The sequence below is a fragment of the Halichoerus grypus genome, chromosome 4 (genome assembly GCF_964656455.1).
Source record: "Halichoerus grypus chromosome 4, mHalGry1.hap1.1, whole genome shotgun sequence".
NCBI lineage: Eukaryota > Metazoa > Chordata > Mammalia > Carnivora > Phocidae > Halichoerus > Halichoerus grypus.
In genome coordinates, this window is record NC_135715.1 from 160,708,667 (window position 1) to 160,728,131 (window position 19,465).

The 19,465-nt window shown below is 36.7% G+C and overlaps 1 protein-coding gene and 1 pseudogene across 1 annotated transcript in view; one reads left to right on the forward strand and one right to left on the reverse strand.

Annotated features, from left to right (window-relative positions):
• Positions 1 to 19,465, reverse strand: part of CATSPERT (catsper channel auxiliary subunit tau) — a 146,313-nt gene that overhangs the window by 109,541 nt on the left and 17,307 nt on the right. Inside the window, exons 2-4 of the mRNA XM_036098594.2 lie at positions 6,698 to 6,784; positions 3,479 to 3,530; positions 1,463 to 1,605 (exon numbers count right to left, since the gene is read on the reverse strand). Coding sequence (XP_035954487.2) covers positions 1,463 to 1,605; positions 3,479 to 3,530; positions 6,698 to 6,784 — 282 coding nt within the window. The remainder of the gene's footprint in view (positions 1 to 1,462; positions 1,606 to 3,478; positions 3,531 to 6,697; positions 6,785 to 19,465) is intronic.
• Positions 18,600 to 19,096, forward strand: LOC118539766 (small ribosomal subunit protein uS8 pseudogene; annotated as a pseudogene).

Here is a 19,465-nt window from a genome sequence, read left to right on the forward strand (position 1 = left end):
GAGACCAGGAACCAAGCAACTAGGGATGACCCTACAGCCTAAAGCCTGCAGGGAATTATTCAAACTAACCAATCCTAAATTTTTGACTCTGTTCTGCATTGCTTTCTCAAGAAAACAAAAAGTTTTATTTAAGTGGACATACACCCACAAAATTCTTAAAAATTTGGCAAGCTCAGGAAAACTATTTGCAAAGTAAAACAAATAGTATAGATTGCCTTTAGCAAAACTATGCCTTTTTTTTTTTAAACTATGCTTAAAGAACTATCTTCAGTACTCAAGACTTAAGCAAAATAAAGTTTTGAAGGTTAAAATTGAAGGTTAAAAAATATAGAGCATTGAGGAAATGTTTTAGGATTTCACTAAAATTTAACCAATATAATAAAACTATTAGGACTAACAACTGGGCTAATCAATGAATCCTACAGCTACATGAAATAGTGTTGCTCACTTAAAGAAAACTCTGAGATACATTTAAGATTCTAAGAAGCTTAGCTACAAAGAGATGCAAACTCAGCATAGGAAGCTCTGGTGTGAGAGGAAGCTTAATAAAGTGTAGTCTGAAGCCAGACTGACTCCATTCCCAGCTCCACCACTTACTAGTTCTAGGACCTTAAGAAAGTTCTTCTACCTAACAGTACCTGTTTCCTCATTTGCAAAATGAGGATTATAGTAAGAGAATATATATATTTTGGGGGGGTTGTTATAAAGACTAAATAAGTTAATCCATGCAAAAACAATTAGAGTTTATATAAGAAGAAAGGAGAGAGGGAAATGAGGAAATGAAAAAAAGAGAAAGGGTATGCTCTGAACCTTTGCATCCCCTCAAAATTGGCATGTTGAAGCCTAAATCCCCAATGTGATGGTATTTGTAGATGTGGTGTTGGGGAGGGAGTTAGGTCATAAGGGTAGAGCCCTCATGCGTTGGATTAGTGCCCTTACTAGAAGAGACCCAAGAAAGAGGATCTCTTTGCTCTCTGCCATGTCACTATACAATGAAAAGATGACCATCAGGAAATCAGCGCGCAGGCTCTCACCAGACACCGGATCTGCCAGAACCCTGATCCCGAAACTTCCTAGCCTCCAGAAAGCTGAGGAATGAATGTCTGTTGTTTCAGCCACCCCATCTATGGTCATTCAGCAGCCCAAGCTAAGACAGGGGGGAAGAGGATAGAGAGGAGGAGAGCAAGATAGAGAAAAATGCATGTTTGACGAACACGCAGAACCACAGACAGTAAGCTCCTAGGGAAGAAGATCATCAAGATTATGCATTTTCTAGTAAGTTGTTTATTAAAAAAAACAACAACAATATAGCCCATAGTACAGAAGTAAAATATTGTAAAATATCAAATAAAAAGGCACTGCATTTGTTTCTTTCCTATCCCTAAAAAGGGATATAATTAGTGTAGATTATTTGAAACTATAAAAATGCATTCTTATATCCAGAAGAGAACTTTAACATTACCTGTACAGAAAAGTACTTTATGTCATCAAAATTAATTGTAGTGTTCTTTTCATCATTTGGGGATAGCAAGCTACACATTTTTGTACATTTCACAATGTTGTTTATAGAGATGCGAATGAACAAATTACTGTAATATAAACTGACTGAAAATACACATATTGAGGAAACAAATTTTGTTATAATTGTACAATAACACACTATAAAATTAATCCATTAAGCAATTCAGGCAAAACCTAAGAATCAAACAAACAAATAAAGAAGGTAATTGTAGAGCATATTTAACAATTTTTAAAGTCTTTTAAAATAGTATTTTTGCCCATCGATGGTAGGCACAACGTAAGTAGAAAAAGGAAGGTTGATTATTCTTTAGATCACTTCTCGTATTTCCATCCTCACATTTCAATTACAATCTTTTGTAAATGTTTCTGTGTATTTTCTTTTTTTTTTTTTTTTTTTGAGAGAGAGCGAGAGTGCTAGCGGCAGGGTGGTAGTGAGGGGGGAGAATCTTAAGCAGGCTCCACGCCCAGTGTGAGTGACCCTGAGATCATTACCTGAGCCGAAATCAAGACTCAGATGCTTAACCAACTGAGCCACCCAGGAGCCCCTCTACGTATTATTTTTAAGGTGACTAAATATTTGCAATATATAGTTAAAAACTTTTCTAAGCATAATTATGTGGAAATGCAAAAATTCAAAAGTCACTTGAGTTATTTTTAACATTAAGACAGCAAAATTTAAAGCAGTTTTCTATTCTCTTATTCATTTCACTATATACTTCAGTATACTATACTGTATTTTTGTCTTTCATAGCACTCTATGCATTAAAACAATTTTGTTCATGGATCACTATATCAAAAACTAGTGATGTATGGTGACTAAGATAATATTAAAATAAAATAAAATAAAAATAAAACAACTTTGTTTTTATGATTTAACTAATTATCTTCAAAAATCTCTTTATGCAGAATTCTCTTCAATAATTCACTTTATAGGAGCATCTGGCTGGCTCAGTCAGTTAAGCGTCTGCCTTCGGCTCATGTCATGACCCCAGGGTCCTGGGATGTAGTCCCACATCGGGGTCCCTGCTCAGCGGGGAGTCTGCTTCTTCCTCTGCCTCTACCCTCCCCACTCGTGCTCTCTCTCTCGTAAAAATAAATAAAATCTTAAAAAAAAAAAATTCACTTTATATAAAAAAGAAACACCAAGTCTTCATAATGAAACTGGTTTTATGCCATGAAAAATCTGATAATGAGCAATCAGTTTATTTAAAGGCACCAAGATAAGTAAATCCTTCAAACAATGTTTAAGATAGCACAATTATTACTTAGAAATAATTAGTAGTATCATCTAAGATATATATTTTTCCTTTTTTTTGGTAAGATATATATTTTTCCTTAAACTCATATAGTGATTGAGGTGGATTATGGATGGGTGAAAAACTTTCATCACTTTGCACATCAAAAGATGGTGTTTATTTTCCTCTGCTCTTGAATCTGGCCTGGCCCTGTGACTACTTTAATGTGCACTGGACATGACCAGGGCTGGGTCTAGGACAGGGTAAGAGCGGCACCAGCCATGGTCCAAAATTTAAGGGGACACCCAAAACTTCAGTAATCAAAATAAATAATATTTTAATGTAATATTTTTTAAAAGATCAAAATTAATGCAGAAAAAAAAATATGATGGAAAAACAAGACCTTGGGACTCTACGGAAAGAGAGAAAGGTCTAACCATTTCAGCTTCCCAGCTAAGTCCAGTCTTCCAGGCATCCTCACTAAAACACCAGACACGTAAATGAGCCATTTTAGATATTCTAGCCCTTTTGAACTGCCAGCTGACCGCAGAGCCTGCTGTGATCATGGGGACAAGTGGCGCCTAGTGAATACACACAGTGATTGATAATAAAATGGTGAAGGTTTTAAGCCACTAAGCCGTGGAGTGTTTTAAGGCAGCAATATGTAACTGAAACAGACATATATGATCATGGTATGGTTCTTAAATCAAAAGAAAGGATACTCCTAGGTGTGAAATGTCTGCAGTTCTTTATATGAACAGCAAGGCAGCCAACCTAAAACAATCAAAATAAAAACACAGCAAATGAGTTTTTAAAAGTTAACTTTCCTTCCATTTTATTCTATACCAAACTATGTATTTTTAAAAGCTCCACTTTGCTAATTTCTCTTATTAAAAATATTGTTTCTCATTAGAAATATCTAGTTAAGGGAAAACACCAGAAAAGAGAAATACAGAAGAAAAATAGGCAGGATTTATTCAAAGTAAAATTAAAATGAACAAGAATAGAAAGCAAAAAAAAAAAAAAAGAAGAAGAAGAAGAAAGAAAAAAGCACTAACTTAAATCTAACCATCACTCTTTGAATCATTGTTATTTTATATTAGGTGAGAATTGACAAAGTGTAGCATCCTGCATATAATAATAAAAAATATGCCTTGCCTCAGATGGGCTTTTTTATCCAGTATCCTAAAACCACTCTATTCATTCAACAATCATTCATCCACTACAACATCCCAAGGACTGTGAAATATTCCTTCTCTCTGTACAAAGTATTTCTAAATGTTAAATAAAATTATATCTCCTGCTTAAGCATAAAATCAAATAAAAAATAAACACAGGAATATTTGAATACTGATTTGCACTTTCAGCCAAATATATTTAGCCATGTTTGGTCTTAAAAACCAAGTAAAAACAATAGCAATATTATGTTAAACACTGTAAAACAAAAGAAATGACCCAATAGTATTTTTAAATGTATGTAAATAATTTTAAAGATTTGGTTTTAAAATAATACAGAAAAAGAAATTAGCATCCAGGATTTAAGTAAAAGACTATGTCATATGAATGATGAAATCCAAAGAAGAAAGTACCATGGTCTACTTCTTAAGGAAACTTTGATATGAAATGTTATGTTAAAGGAAAGGTTCTAAGTTTTCAAATGCAAAGGGGTGTAAGGCATATAACATGATCTAGGCAGGATTTTAAATGGTACCGCCATAGGTGATTCCATGAATCATTTTTATTTCTTAAAATCAGAGTTATATATGAGGAGGGTAAAACAGGGCAGTATAACTACAATGTTGGATTGCATAATGCTATACATTAACATTCTGTCATAAATCATTGCCTGCCTGCCAAGTATTGAACATGAAGCCATGGGCAACTACCCTAACTTTCCTTATCTTTTGATAGCTCTTTATACTTTTATATCATAGATCCATATAAAAGAAAAAAGAAAAATTTCTATTCAAATATATTTTTATTTAAATTCAATTAGCCAACATATAATAAGTACATCATTAGTTTCAGAGGTAGAGGTCAGTGATTCATCAGTTGCATATACACCCAGTGCTCATCACATCACAAGCCCTCCTTAATGCCCATCACCCAGTTACCCCATCTCCCCACCCACCTCCCCTCCAGCAACCCTCAGTTTGTTTCCTAGAGTTAAGAGTCTCTCATGGTTTTTCAAATGTAGAAAAGTATTTAACACTTAAAAACATAATGATGACCATTCACAGGCTATGGATAACAAATGTTGCCACAAATTCTGAGACCCATCTGTGGCCCAATGCTATAAACATGTCAACATCTTCACCAACCCCCCAACATGCATGTAAAACAGGAAAGCAACTAGAAGGGTGTTTGCAAAAGCACTTTAGGCACCCAATTTTAAGACAGGCTTTTACACATTTTTTCCAAAAAAGGGCTCTATCAGAAAGAGGAATAGTGGGTTGTGATGTAGCTCTCATTGCAGACACTTGGACAAGCCTTGCCAAATACCTCAGAATAAATCAAAGAACTTTCAGAGAGAAAGTCACGTGACAAATCATACACCGAGAGGAGCTATCACATGCCAAACATCTGTCAAAAACTTCCAGCGGACTTTTAAAAGAAGGTTATTAATATCTAGCAATATGTAATTCAACTAAGGAAAATACAAACTACGAAGTTAGGAAGTGTGAATGAAATCAAAGTATCAATTCTGAAGGACTGTAGATGTCATACTCAAGAGTATGGGTTACGGAAATCAGTACGTCAACATAATGGCATGCATGATACCTTACAGCCAAAAGTGATTTCAAGTAATCTTTTTCTAAGTAGATTCGAACAGTGACTTTGACTGTGATATACGAAAGCGTTATAAAGTTATGTGGATAAATGCACGCTGTGCTCGTTTTGTAAAAACAAAATGTATACATTAATACAGTTTTACTTTTCCCCCAAAAAATCATGGTGTTAAATAAATCATATATTTTTTAATCAAGAAAATGTATAGTATATGATAGGATCTAGAGAAGAAGGCCAAGAGAAACTCTCTCACTTCATACCCATTAACTATTCTAATGATGTTCAGGAAGAGAGATAACTGTAAAAGAATGTCACAATATTTGATAGTTCTGAATGTACATAGATCCTCATGTCCTATATTCTATAGCACCCAAAGGAAAAAACAGATTTTTTTCTGGTTCTCAGCCCAGATATTGGGTCCTACCTGTGTGTTTGTGTGTATGTATGATTCATGAGTATGTTTGCTTTTGTTCCTGGGACTTGAGGGAAAGGTGTGGGGTCAATTTTCCAATCATAGCTCAAAGCCTCCTAAATCTGACAATAAATACAGTCACCTGCCCAGCACAATAAAAATACTGAATCTTAGGCCCCATTCCCAGATTCTAAGTTAGCAGATCTTAGGTGAGGGCCGAGAATCAATGTTTTTATTTTTTATTTATTTATTTATTTTTTAAAGATTTTATTTATTTATTTGACAGAGAGAGAGACCGAGAGAGGGAACACAAGCAGGGGGAGTGGGAGAGGGAGAAGCAGGCTTCTTGCTGAGCAGGGAGCCCGATGCGGGGCTCAATCCCAGGACCCCGGGACCATGACCTGAGCCGAAGGCAGATGCTTAACGACTGAGCCACCCAGGCGCCCCAAGAATCAATGTTTTTAAAAAGTATACTAGACGATTCTGATGTAACTAGAGTCTGGGAATCCCTACATAGGGAACATTTTTTTTTTTTCCTGTGAATCAAGATGCTTTCCATAATTTCAGTGATTACAGAATGCTCTTCTGACTTGATGAAAAAATGAACAATTCATAAATGTTATCAGAGAGAACCATTTTCTATATGTACTTTTTGATTATCAAATAATAAATATTAACTGGTCTTCACATAAATTCAGAAATAATCTGTACAGGTTTGTGGAAGATGAGTCTCACATACCACGTCCCCAAATGGTATCAAAGTTGGCACTTCAGGTGTTATTTCCAGTTCTTTACTTTCAGACCCTTTAAGAGTTTTTCTCAGCATCTACAATGTAAATAAATTAACATTAGACTTTAGAAGGCAAAGAAGAAATAGATAAAAGTTCATTTCAACAAATATCTTATGAGAATCTCCTAAGTAAAAGGTATTATTCTAGGCAGTGGAATATTAATATGAGTAGAAATCTCATCCCTACCCTCAATAAGGTTACCAGTAAGTTAGCAGAGAAGCAAAATGTAAACAAATATAAAATCATTCAGGGAATCATGAGAGAGGAGAGAAGGGCATAGTACCATGAATAATGAGCTCTGCTTGCTAACTAAAAATGACCATCATTACCACATTTTAGTCTTAATCTGATATGGACCAAGAACTGTATCCCACAGATGGCAGTGATCCTGCTTGCAAGTTATTCCAATATTCATTCAGTTAATCAGCCACAGAAGGAACTGCAATTTAATAATTTGGAACAGCAAGTACACGGGAATGGAGCAATGGACCAATGGCTTTTGGTGTTGAGTTGTCTCATTTCCTCCAGAGTAACTTCGCTAACAGATATTTGTGGGTTGGTATTTAACTTTGTTCCTAAGGGCTCTGGTCACTACACATGATGGGTAACTTTTAAAAATTACAAGACATTTTCGTATAGATTTTAAAGAGAAACAGAAGGAAGGTGAATGGAGGGGAGATGTGAGGGGAATAGGGAAAACCGATTACAAATTTAACTTGAAAAGAATTATATTTATCCCCAACCTTTGCTAACTTGAATCAACATGGCCTTACTTATAAACATTAACTTCCCAGGAATCTGTTGTTTTGTGTCTTTTCAAGAATCAACTGTTCAATTTTTGATGTATGTAATAAATCCTGAGTTATGTTGAAATTTTTGCTTCAAAGTATATAACAAACACTTGAGTTGTACTGAAAAAATTTGTTGTACAAACAACATATGTTGGGTCATTTTGCTATTGCTGCATCTGATTGGCTTAATGGGTTTTATATGTATGATTTTTATATATTTGTATAATTTGTAGTTTAAGGTAACTGAGTGACAATTACTATATTGTCACAAAAACACCAAACTGTGGTACATTATATGTGTATTCAATGTGGACCCTCATGCTTCCTAATGTTATGATAACCTTACTAATGGAAGTCTACTTGGAATGTGCATTTTAATAAATACAAAATAATTGGGGGGAAAATCCTTTAGAACACTCATGCTCAATTTATCCTTAACTATGTGGCAAAAATACTGCTTCTCCCCCCTCAGATCACTACCTTTTTACTTTCCTTATTTGAGCAGAGTTCTCTTCAGTGGCAGCAACATGAGCAAAACAACTCTTTGCCTAAATTCTATTAGAATCTTGAACAAAAGTTCTAAAGAGTAGTCTCATAAGGCCTACTCATACCACCTAGAATTTCTCCTGAACCTGAAGAGAATTTTTATTTCAGTTAATTCTACTATGTCACTTTTGGCCCCACTCAGTAAAAGTCCCTCATGGCACATCTTTTAAAAGTCTATATATTCGGGTGCCTGGGTGGCTCAGTCGTTAAGCGTCTGCCTTAGGCTCAGGTCATGCTCCCAGGGTCCTGGCATCGAGTCCCACATCAGGCTCCCTGCTCGGCGGGAAGCCTGCTTCTCCCTCTCCCACTCCCCCTGCTTGTGTTCCCTCTCTCGCTGTGTCTCTCTCTGTCAAATAAATAAATAAAATCTTTAAAAAAAAAAGTTATTTTCACACTTATTAAAATGTCACTCCCTTACTCTGAAAAGACAGATTAAGAAATATCCATTTTAAAATATTTGCTAGTTTACATACTGTTGATAGTTATTTGTCATCCCAGAAAAGGTTAGCAAATTTGGAACATTTGTCTTTTTCTAAGACCAAAGTACATGGTATATCTTTATGTTTGCCAACTTTTGAAAAATATTTTGCCATGAAATTTTTTATGCTCAGTCCTCATCTATTTGTAAAGCACACTGAATATGCTACTTAAGGTAAGTACTTAGTTAAGTGGTCAATCCACTTAACAAATGCAATACCCTGAACTCATGAAGGCAGTAGTACGACCTCTCTGAGTATAAAACTCACGCTTTTCCTCAGAATATTTGTCTATTGCTTATAGTTAGTTGTATGTGCTTACTTTCTTATTTGTTAAAGAAAATTGTTAGATTCTAATATTTTCTTTCACTACTTTAGGGGATAATCCCTGGGCCTTGCTATGAGTGTCCTTGTTTCCTGGGGACAGAACCACAGAGGGTAAAAAAGAGTCATTGCTCCCGAGTTAGGCAGGGGAAAGAGGATTTAAAAAATATTTTTTGGAGTTAATAATTCCAGGTACTTGTAGTTTACAGAATGAATGGGAAGATCTGACCAATCAAATAAGTTATTCTTTTTTCCCATGTAGGAAATCTGGGTTGGATAAAGAAAAAGTAAAGATAAAAGTCTCTTTTTTCAGCCGTTGTTCTTCTCATAGAGAAACTGTAATTGTTTTTTTTGTTTTTGTTCTTGTTTTTCGCACCTCTCTGTCTTCAACACCAGACTGAATTTCCTAAGGACAAGAACACTTCAAGCTGGAAGCAGCACAGTGCCAGGCATATAGTTGTGCCAGCACATAGTAAATATTAATGTAAAGACACTGAGGTTTCTGTTAGGGCTAAGAAGTAGGATTATACTGGAAAAGCTAAGCGTGTAGGCCAGTGGGTTTCCAAATAAAACTGTAATGGGGGAAAGTAGGTCAAAAAGGTCATTGGGGAAGAAGTGCAGAACAATGTAAGTGAATATATAGACTTTTTTTTTTTTTTTTAAAGATTTTATTTATTTATTTGACAGAGAGAGAGAGAGCGAGAGCAGGAACACAAGCAGGGGGAGTGGGAGAGGGAGAAGCAGGCTTCCCGCCGAGCAGGGAGCCCGATGTGGGACTCTATCCCAGGACCCCGGGATCATGACCTGAGCCGAAGGCAGTCGCTCAACCGAGCCACCCAGGCGCCCCGAAAATAACTCTTTTTGAAATGAACTCGTGTTAAGAACATTTTGAAAAGTATTGGAAATATTTTCATCCAGTGTTATATTCTGTGCGTGCAAATGTGCTATGATCACCCTACAAGCTCGTGGTATCACACTTCAACAACTTAGAAACCATTTCCTCATCTGTTTAAAAATCTCACAAAAGAAGGGTTTCAGCAGGTTAGGAGACCATTTTTCCTTTCAAATATAAAAAATGCAACGCCTTCCAATTAGTTTGCCAGAACTAATTACTCAGAAAAGACGACATTTTACTGATAAAATCTGGACTAAAAACTTTGAAAAGTAAAATAGAAATGAAAAATGAGAAATGTGATTTTACTAAGCACAACCAAGATGTACCTCTTCCATTTGAAATTTCAAATCTTTGAAAGTATCTTTTTCAAATACAATAGCATTAAAAACCATATACTGAAATAATAAATTTGCCTTAGAATGAGACCTTCAAATTACTACATCACAAATATTAAATCATGCTTTTCAAAAACAGTAGTGCTTATTGAGCTCTGTACCACTAAGAAACAACATGGAAATCATTTTGCAAAATACTGCTTATCATTTTTAACTTTTTGTATATTGTAGAATTTATACAGTAAATTACAGTACGCTTATGTATAAATAAATACACAAACATTGGTGATAGATGTTCATGTTTTTTATTGATACTGTGCAGTCAATGCAATTTGGAGACGACTTCTACAGAGTCACAGCTAAATGCCTATAATTTGTCTCACTTTCCTAAGTCTGCCTTTCTGGAGGCTTTAAGCTGCCAGTTTCCATGCATATTCCCACCTAGGCACAGTCTGCTTAGAATGAAGCAGGTTACCTTCTCCATTTCATACATGCTGCCTTCAATTTGAGATGGAGGAGGGGGTTCCAGAATAGTTCCCAGTTTAGACTCATTACCAGAAAGCCTTAGATAAAATCGATACTTAGTTCCTCATTTGATTGTCCTCTTTTTAGCAAATACTAATGGCCACAACCCTGGAGCAAAAGAGAAGCAAGAGATAATATTCCAGTACCAAGCCCCATCCAGGATGCCTACGAAGTATCTCATATAAACACGTGGCAAATAAGGGGAGTGGGGAGAAAGTGTTAGGGAAGGAGGTGATGATTACTTCAAGTGAGTTTGAAGAGGAAAAAAATTAAGAACTAGAGGGAGAGAAGCTTAGAATAAGTAAGTGTAAAAGCATAAAGAAGCAAGGCATAGTTTTATTCCATTATTATATTTATATAATATACATATGTATATTATACTGAGATACATATACTTAGGTATAAAAAGTATGTATACTTACATATAAATATATAAATACTATAATACGCATGTTCATATTATACTTATATATTTATATAGGTAAATATTATTGCTTCACGATATATATATATATACACACACACACACACACACACACAAATGGCCATCAAATAACATGAATTTGAACTGTGTGGGTTCACTTATACAACAGTTTTTTCCAATAAATTTATGTACAGTACTATAAATATTTTCATTTCCTTATGATTTTAATTTTCCTTTATTTTATTGTAAGAATACAGTATATAATACATATAGCATACAAAATATGTGTTAATGAACTGTTTATGTCATCAGTAAAGCTTCCAGTCAACAGTAGACATTAGTAGCAAATTTTGGAGGGAATCAAAAGTTATACATGGATTTTCAACTGCATGGAGGTCAGTGTCCCTGACCCTCATGTTGTTCAAGAGTCAACTCTAAATAATTCATCTCCTCAAATTGAACTATAGATTCAATGCAACCAAAATCAAAGTCCCGAAAAGTTTTCCTACAGAAATTGATGAGATTTTCCAAAAATTAATATGGAAATGGAAAATCCAAGAACAGCTAAGACCATCTTAAAGAAGAAAAACAAAATGAAGTATTAAAAAATTAAAGAAATAAGGACATTATTTCTTAATGTTTGAACACATTAGCAAAAGCATAGATAAATGCACCAAAGAAACTGATTAGAGTCTAGAAATAGACCCTGACACAGGCACTTCACTTGTGACAAAGTTGGTACTGCAGAATAGTAGAGAAAAAACACTCTAAGGTAGGTCAAGTAGAAATCACCATGCCGGAAAAAAAAAAGAATAAAAGGAAGAAGGTGAGAGAGGAAAAAAAGAAAAGAAAATCTGACTTATAACTCACACCATATACACAAAAATCAGTTATAGGTGAATTGTTGATCTCGGTGTCAAAGGAAAAACAATAACAAGATAATACACGAGAATATTTCCATGAGGTTGGAGTAGAAGATTTCCAAAACAGAACACAAAAAGCAATAACCATAAATAAGAAAGTTTGATACAGTAAACTCCATTAAATTTAATAACTTCTGCTTATCAAAAGATGTCATACATATTTGGAAGAAAATATTTACAACATGTATGGTACAAGTGACAAAGAGCCTATAACTAGAATATATACACAAACTTATATAAATTAATAAGAAAAAGACCAACAGTCCAAAAGAAAAATGAAAAAGAGACTTCAATAGGCATTTCACAAAAGAGTTTATGTGATGGCTAGTAAGCATTTGGAAGGGAACTCACCCTCATTAGTCATCAGGGGAAAAAAGTTAACACCACAAAGAGATAACACTAACATATCTCATATAACACTAACATAGTTAAAAATAAAGACACTGACAATATCAAGTGGCAAGGATGTGGAGTAACTAGAATTCTAATACACTGCCAGTAAGAATATAAATTGGTCTATCTTCTTTGAAAAACTGTTTAGTATTATGTACTGAATTTGAGCATATATATAATTATGACCCAGAAATTCCATTACTAGATATGTCCTCAACAGCATACCTCTACTGCTCTCTTTTTTTTTTTTTAAAGATTTTATTTATTTGTTTGAGAGAGAGAAAGAGAAAGCATGAGCAGAGGGAAGGGCAGAGGGAGAAACAGGCTCCCTGCTGAGCAGGAAGCCCAACATGGGACTCGATCCCAGGACCCAATATCATGACCTGAGCCTAAGGCAGAGCTTAACCGACTGAGCCATGCAGGCACCCCTCTACCTCTCTCCTATAAAGGCATTTGTGATTACATTTAGGGCCCAACTCAGATAATCCGGGATGATCTCCCCATCTCAAAATCCTAAAATTCATTGTTATCTCCAACCTCATTGCCATATAAGGCATATAAACTACTACAACTATAAATAATTTTATGCTAACAAATTAGACAATTTAGGTGAAATGGAAAAATTCCTAGAAAGACACAAATTACCAAAACTGACTCAAGAAGAAAGAATATCTGAAAAGACCTATAATAAGTAAAGAAATTGAATTAGTAACTAAAACTGCCTAAAAAGAAAAACTCAGGCCCAGACTCTTTCACTGGTGAATTCTACCAAACACTTAAAGAAGAAATTATAAAATCCTTCGCAAACTCTTTCAGGGAAAAGAAAGGAGGGTGGGGAGGAAGACAAAGGAACACTCCCCAAGATATTCTATGAGGTCAAAATTATGTTCATACCAAAGCCAGACAGATATTGCAAGATGAGAAAATGAACAGAGGGAAAAATCCTCAACAAAATATGAGTAAGCCAAATCCAGCAACATATAAAGAGGACCATATGCCATGACAAAGTGGGATTTTTCCATCTGAAAATCAATTAACGTAATAAACCATATTAATAAAAATGTCCAAAAAAGAACAAAAATCACATGATCATTTCAAGAGATACAGAAAACGTATTTGACAAAATCTAAAATTCACTCTTAATAAAAACTCTGAACAGACTAGGAATAGGAAGGAACTTACCTAATATCACACTCAATGGTGAAAGACTGAATACTTTTCCCCTAAGATCGGTAAGGCAAGTGTTCACTCTCACTACTTTTAATCAGCATTGTACTGTAGGTTATATCCAATGCAGTGAGACAAGAAAAAGAAAAAGTATCCACCTTTGAAAGAAAGGGGTAAAACTGGTCTTTATATACAGGCATTACACTCCCATATATATAGAAAGTCTAAAGAAATCCACACACACAAAAAGAAATTACTAGAACTAATAAACAAGCTCAATGAAATATCAGGATACAAGAACAAAATACAAAAAAAATCTTTTGTATTTCTATATAATAGCAATGAAAACAAGTATATTTTGAAATAGCACCAAAATAACAAAATCCTGAGGAATAAATTTAACAGAAGAAATGTAGTAAATTTAACAGAAGAAGCATAACAAAATAATAAACTTAACAGAAAAAAACATTAAGACTTGTACACTGAAAACAACAAAACATTTCTAAGTGAAATTAAAGATCTAAATGCATGGCAAATATTACACGTTCACAGATGGAAAGATTTAATACTGGTAGGATATCAATTCCCAATAAAATATACAAACCACTAACTAACTTAATCAAGAAAAGGGGATAAAACACAATTAAGACATTCCAGTCCGGGCGCCAGGGTGGCAGAGTTGGTTAAGTGACTGCCTTCAGCTCAGGTCATGATCCTAGAGTCCCAGGATGGAGTCCCGCATCGGGCTCCCTGCTCAGTGGGGAGTCTGCTGTCTCCCTCTGACCCTCCCCCCTCTCATGCTCTCTCTCTCAAATAAATAAATAAAAAATCTTAAAAAAAAAAAAGACATTCCAGTCCATGATGGTGATACAGGAAGACCCTGAACTCACTTCTTCCACAGAACACACCAAATTATACCTATTAATAGAAAAATTCCTCCTGAAGAAAAACTGAAGGCTGACTGAACAGCTTCTGAAAACCAAAGATAGAGAGATGAGTGGGAGAACAGCAAGAGAAACAGAGATGGGGTAACAAAGGTAACCCCCACCCCCAGGATACTGCGAATGGCAGTGGGAAGGGATAGTACTGAGGAACTGGGAAGGGAACAGATTCCTCTGTCCTCGGGCACAAACAAACAAACAAAAAACCCTGCAGTTTAAAAGAGGAACCAGTATATAAGAGAGACAACAAAGCCTAGACTAGAGCAGTATTTGGACATGATAATGGGCAGATCCATTTGTCACAGCAAGCTTGTGACCTCAGCAAGCCCAGGATCCACAAGACCACACCACTCCCAATTGCACTGGGGCACAGAAAAAAAAAAAAAAGAATCCAGGGTTTAAACAGGCCAAGGAGATGTGCGAATGCTCTCTCTCCTTCCACCTTAAAAGCCCAGACCAGAACAGGATCTGGCTCACAGTGAGCTCACAACCTCAGTGAACCCAGAGTCTATAAGACCACACCAGCCTCTGTGGTGCTGGGGCACAGAAAATAAGCTACATGTGTAAATTTTATGTAAAAATTATCTTCATTTTTATTTTTTTAAGTTTTTAAAATTTGTCTTGTCTTTTTAAAATTCTTTTTGGGCTTATTTATTCATTCCATAAAAAGCCACAGTTTCAAACAGTAACTAGCATATACTGCCACAGCTCCAGCCAGCCACCAATAGTCACCAAGGACACACAGTCTACATAGAGGACACCATACACAAAAACACTCCTTCAAGGTTAGGAGAAGTAGTCTTTCTGCCTAATCCATAACTATAAACACAGAAAGTCAAGCAAAATGGGGAGAGAGAAAAATATGTTTCAAAAGAAAGAACAGGAAAAAACTTCAGAAAAAAAACTAAATGAAACAAAGATAAGCAAGATGCCTGGTAAAGAATTTAAAGTAATGATTGTAAACATATTCACTGGACTGGAGCAAAGAGGGAACTCAGTAGTCTGTCAATATAGAGATAGAAAATATTAAAAAGAACCAATCAGTTACCATAACTGAAATGAAAAACACACTAGAGGGACTTGAGAGTAAATTAGAAAATGCAGAAGAATGTATCAGTGAACTAGACGAAAGGGTAACGGAAAGCACAAAAGCTGAACAGTAAAAAGAGAACAGAACTTAAAAAAAAACTGAGGATAGATTAAGAGATCTCTTGGACAACATGAAGTGAACAAACATTATAGGAGTCCCAGGTGAATGAGAGACAGAGAAAAGTATAAAAAAAGTTATTAGAGGAAATAATAACAGAAAACTTTCCTAACCTGAAGATGGAAATAGACATCCAAATCCAAGAAACACAGAGAGTCCTAAACAAGATGAACCCAAGGAGGTCCACACTATGGCACATAATACTTAAAATGTCAAATGCTGGGGAAGATAGTGGAGTGGGAGGATCCTAGTCTCATCTTGTCCCACAGACACACCTAGATAACACCCACATCAGTGTAACTAACACAGAAAATGATGGGAAGATTGGCAGATCAGGCTTTCCACAGTTAATTGTAGAGAGGAGGCCACATCAAAAAATGGTAGGAAGGCTGGAGACACACTCAGGAACCAAACTGACCCGCAAGACTGACTGCAGGAGGGAGGGACATTGCAGGCATGAAGAAGAGGAAGAGCAAATCCCATATCAGTCACCCCAGGCACGGGGGACCTGCACTGGGAAGATGAATCCCCATAACATTTGACTCTGAAACTAGAGGGGCTTAACTTTGCAAGTTTTTACAATCAGTGGGGCTAAACACCAGGAACATTAAAAATAAGCAGGCTTGGCTCTGCAAGAGCCAAAGGGCTATAGAAAACTGTGTCCTTGGCATTAAAAAGACAGCATGACAAAAACCCTGCCAAGTTATAACACAGAAGTAGAAGTTTCTGAGGCACCTGGGGTATCGCGGAAGAATTCTTTGCTGGTCTCAGAGCCTGCACAGGAAGGGCAAGTTCCTTTGTGAAGCTTATCTAAGAACAAAGGAGCTAGCTGGTACCATTTCTTTCTCCTGCCCACCAGTCTACATTCACTGACACTTGTGGAAAGCAGCCCAAACACTTTCCACCAGCTTGCTAACAGTGCACCACACCCCCACTTTCTCCTGCAGCTCCATGCCATCTATCTCTCCCCACTAGAGAGGAGTCTATCCAAGGAGGTGCCAAAAACATGGCATTGTGCAAGCAGCCTAGTGGCCAGCACCACTCCAAAGTAACTCCTGCCCTGGGAGGAGTTCACACACACACACCAGTTCAACTGTGGCCCAATGCTGGGGGCAGACATATAATCTGACTACTGGCCCCAACCACCAACAAAAACCTCACAGGGTGCAGCACACAGAGAGCACCCAGTAGTTCAGGGTCACTGCAACCTCCAACAGAGAAACTGGGGCAAACATCTGGTCTTACTGTAGGCCCTGCCCACCAACAAAGCCTTCCAAGGGACAATGCAGGCAGAGTGTCCTGCAGTTCACTGCAACTGTAGTTCTAACAAACAAGCTGAGTGCAGGCATCTGGTCTGACCCAACTCAAGCCTGAGGTGACCACAGACTGGCCCCTTACAGCACAGGGACTAAACCTTGCCCACAACAAGCAAACAAGGCCATTGCAGATGATGGTACTGAAGGCAAACAGAGCTCAACCACAACAGGAAGTACACCGCACACTTAGAAGATACCCCTGAAGCACCTGGTTCTGGTGAACAGGGGACATTGTGCTATAGGGCACTACAGGTCCTCCTCTTCATAAGGCCACTACTTGAATAGCAGGAGATGTAGCTGGCTTTCCTAACACATAGAAACAGACACAGAGAGCCTGGCAAAATGAGGAGACAGAGGAATATGCCCCAAATTAAAGAATAGGACAAAATAAAAGCAAGATAGCCAAATGAAACAGAGATAAGTAACATGCCTGACAAAGAATTTAAAGTAATGGTCACAAAGATAAGCACTGGACTTGAGAAAAGAGAGGAGAACCCCGAGAACTTCAACAAAGAGAGAGAAAACATAAAAAAGCATGAATCAGAGATGAAGAACACAATAACTGAATTTAAAAATACACTAGAGGGAATAAATTGTAGACTAGAGGAAGCACAAGAACAGATCAGTGAGCTGGGAGACAGAATAATGAAAATCAAATGGAACAGGAGAACAAAAAATAATAAAAAAATGAGAATAGATTTTTTTAAAAGATTTTATTTATTTACTTGAGAGACAGAGGGAGCACAAGCAGGGGGAGGAGAAGGGGCAGAGGGAGAGGGAGAAACAGACTTCCTGCTGAGTGGGGAGTCCAACACAGAGCTTGATCCCAGGACCCTGAGATCATGACTTGAGCTGAAGTCAGACACTTAATCAACTGGGCCACCCAGGTGCCCCCCCCCAAAATGAGCATAGATTAAGGGAACTCAGTGACACCATCAAGTGTAACAATGTTTGCATTATAAGGATCACAGAAGGAGAAAAAAGAAAGAAGGGAACAGAAAATTTGAAAAAAATAATATCTGAAATCATCTGAAATCTGGAGAAGGAAACAAATATCCAGATCCAGCACGCACAGAAAGCCCCCAACAAAATCAACCCAAGGAGGCCCACACTAAGAGACAGGGTAATTAAAGTGGCAATAAGTAATTATTAAGAGGGAATTTTAAAAGCAACAAGAGGAAACATCACATACAAAGGAAACCACTTAAGTCTACCAGCTAATTTTTCAGCAGAAATTTTGCAGGCCAGAAGGAAGTAACATGATATATTCAAAGTGCTGAAACAAACAAACAAACAAAAATATGCGACCAAGAGTACTCTACCCTGCAAGGCTATCACTCAGAATAGAAGGAGAGAGAGAGTTTCCAGATGAACAAAAGTTAAAGAAATTCACCACCACTAAACCAAGTCTTACAAGAAATGTTAAAGGGGACTGAGTGGAAAGAAAAGACCATAATCAGAAGTAAGAAAAGCAGAAGGCACAAAAGCAGTAAAATTAAGTATATCTGTAAAAATTGGTGAAGAGAGTCATAAAAGGATTTTAACAATGACACTATAGCGATAGGCCACCTGCTTCCCATAACTGTGCATTCACCCCTCCTGTCCTCTTTCCACCATCTTTCCATGCCGCCATAATGGTGCACATGAATGTCCTGGAAGATGCTCTCAAGAGCATTAACAATGCTGAAAACAGAGGCTAATGCCAGGTTCTTATTAGGCCATGCTCCAAAGTCATCAACCGGTTTCTCACTGTGATGATGAAGCATGGTTACATTGGTGAATTTGAAAGCACTGATGATCACAGAGTGGGGTAAATTGTGAACCTCACAGACAGGTTAAACAAGTGTGGAGTGATCAGCCCCAGATTTGATGTACAACTGAAAGATCTAGAAAAATGGCAGAATAACCTGCTCCCATCCTGCCAGTTTGGTTTCACTGTACTGACAACCTCAGCTGGCATCATGGACCATGAAGAAGCAAGACGAAAACACAAAGGAGGGAAAATCCTGGGATTCTTTTTCTAGGGATATAGTATATACATGCAAATAAAATGCCTCAATGGAAAAAAATAAATAAATAAACAATGACACTATATATCTGAAATGTAGGGGTTGGGAGAAGAGTAAAAATTTAGTGCTTTCAGAATGGGTTCAAACTTAAGCCAATATCAACTTAATATAAACTGTTATACACACAAGATGTTATATATAAACCTAATGGTAACCACAAATCAAAAACCTATAATAGATATGCAAAAAATAAAGAAAAGGAATTCAAGCACTAAAGAAAGCCATCAAACCATGAAAGAGGAGAAAAAGAGAGAAAAGGAAAAGAAAAGAACTATAAAAATAACCATAAAACTGGGGTGCCTGGGTGGCTCAGTCATTAAGCAGCTGCCTTCGGCTCAGGTCATGATCCCAGGGTCCTGGGATCGAGCCCCACATCAGGCTCCC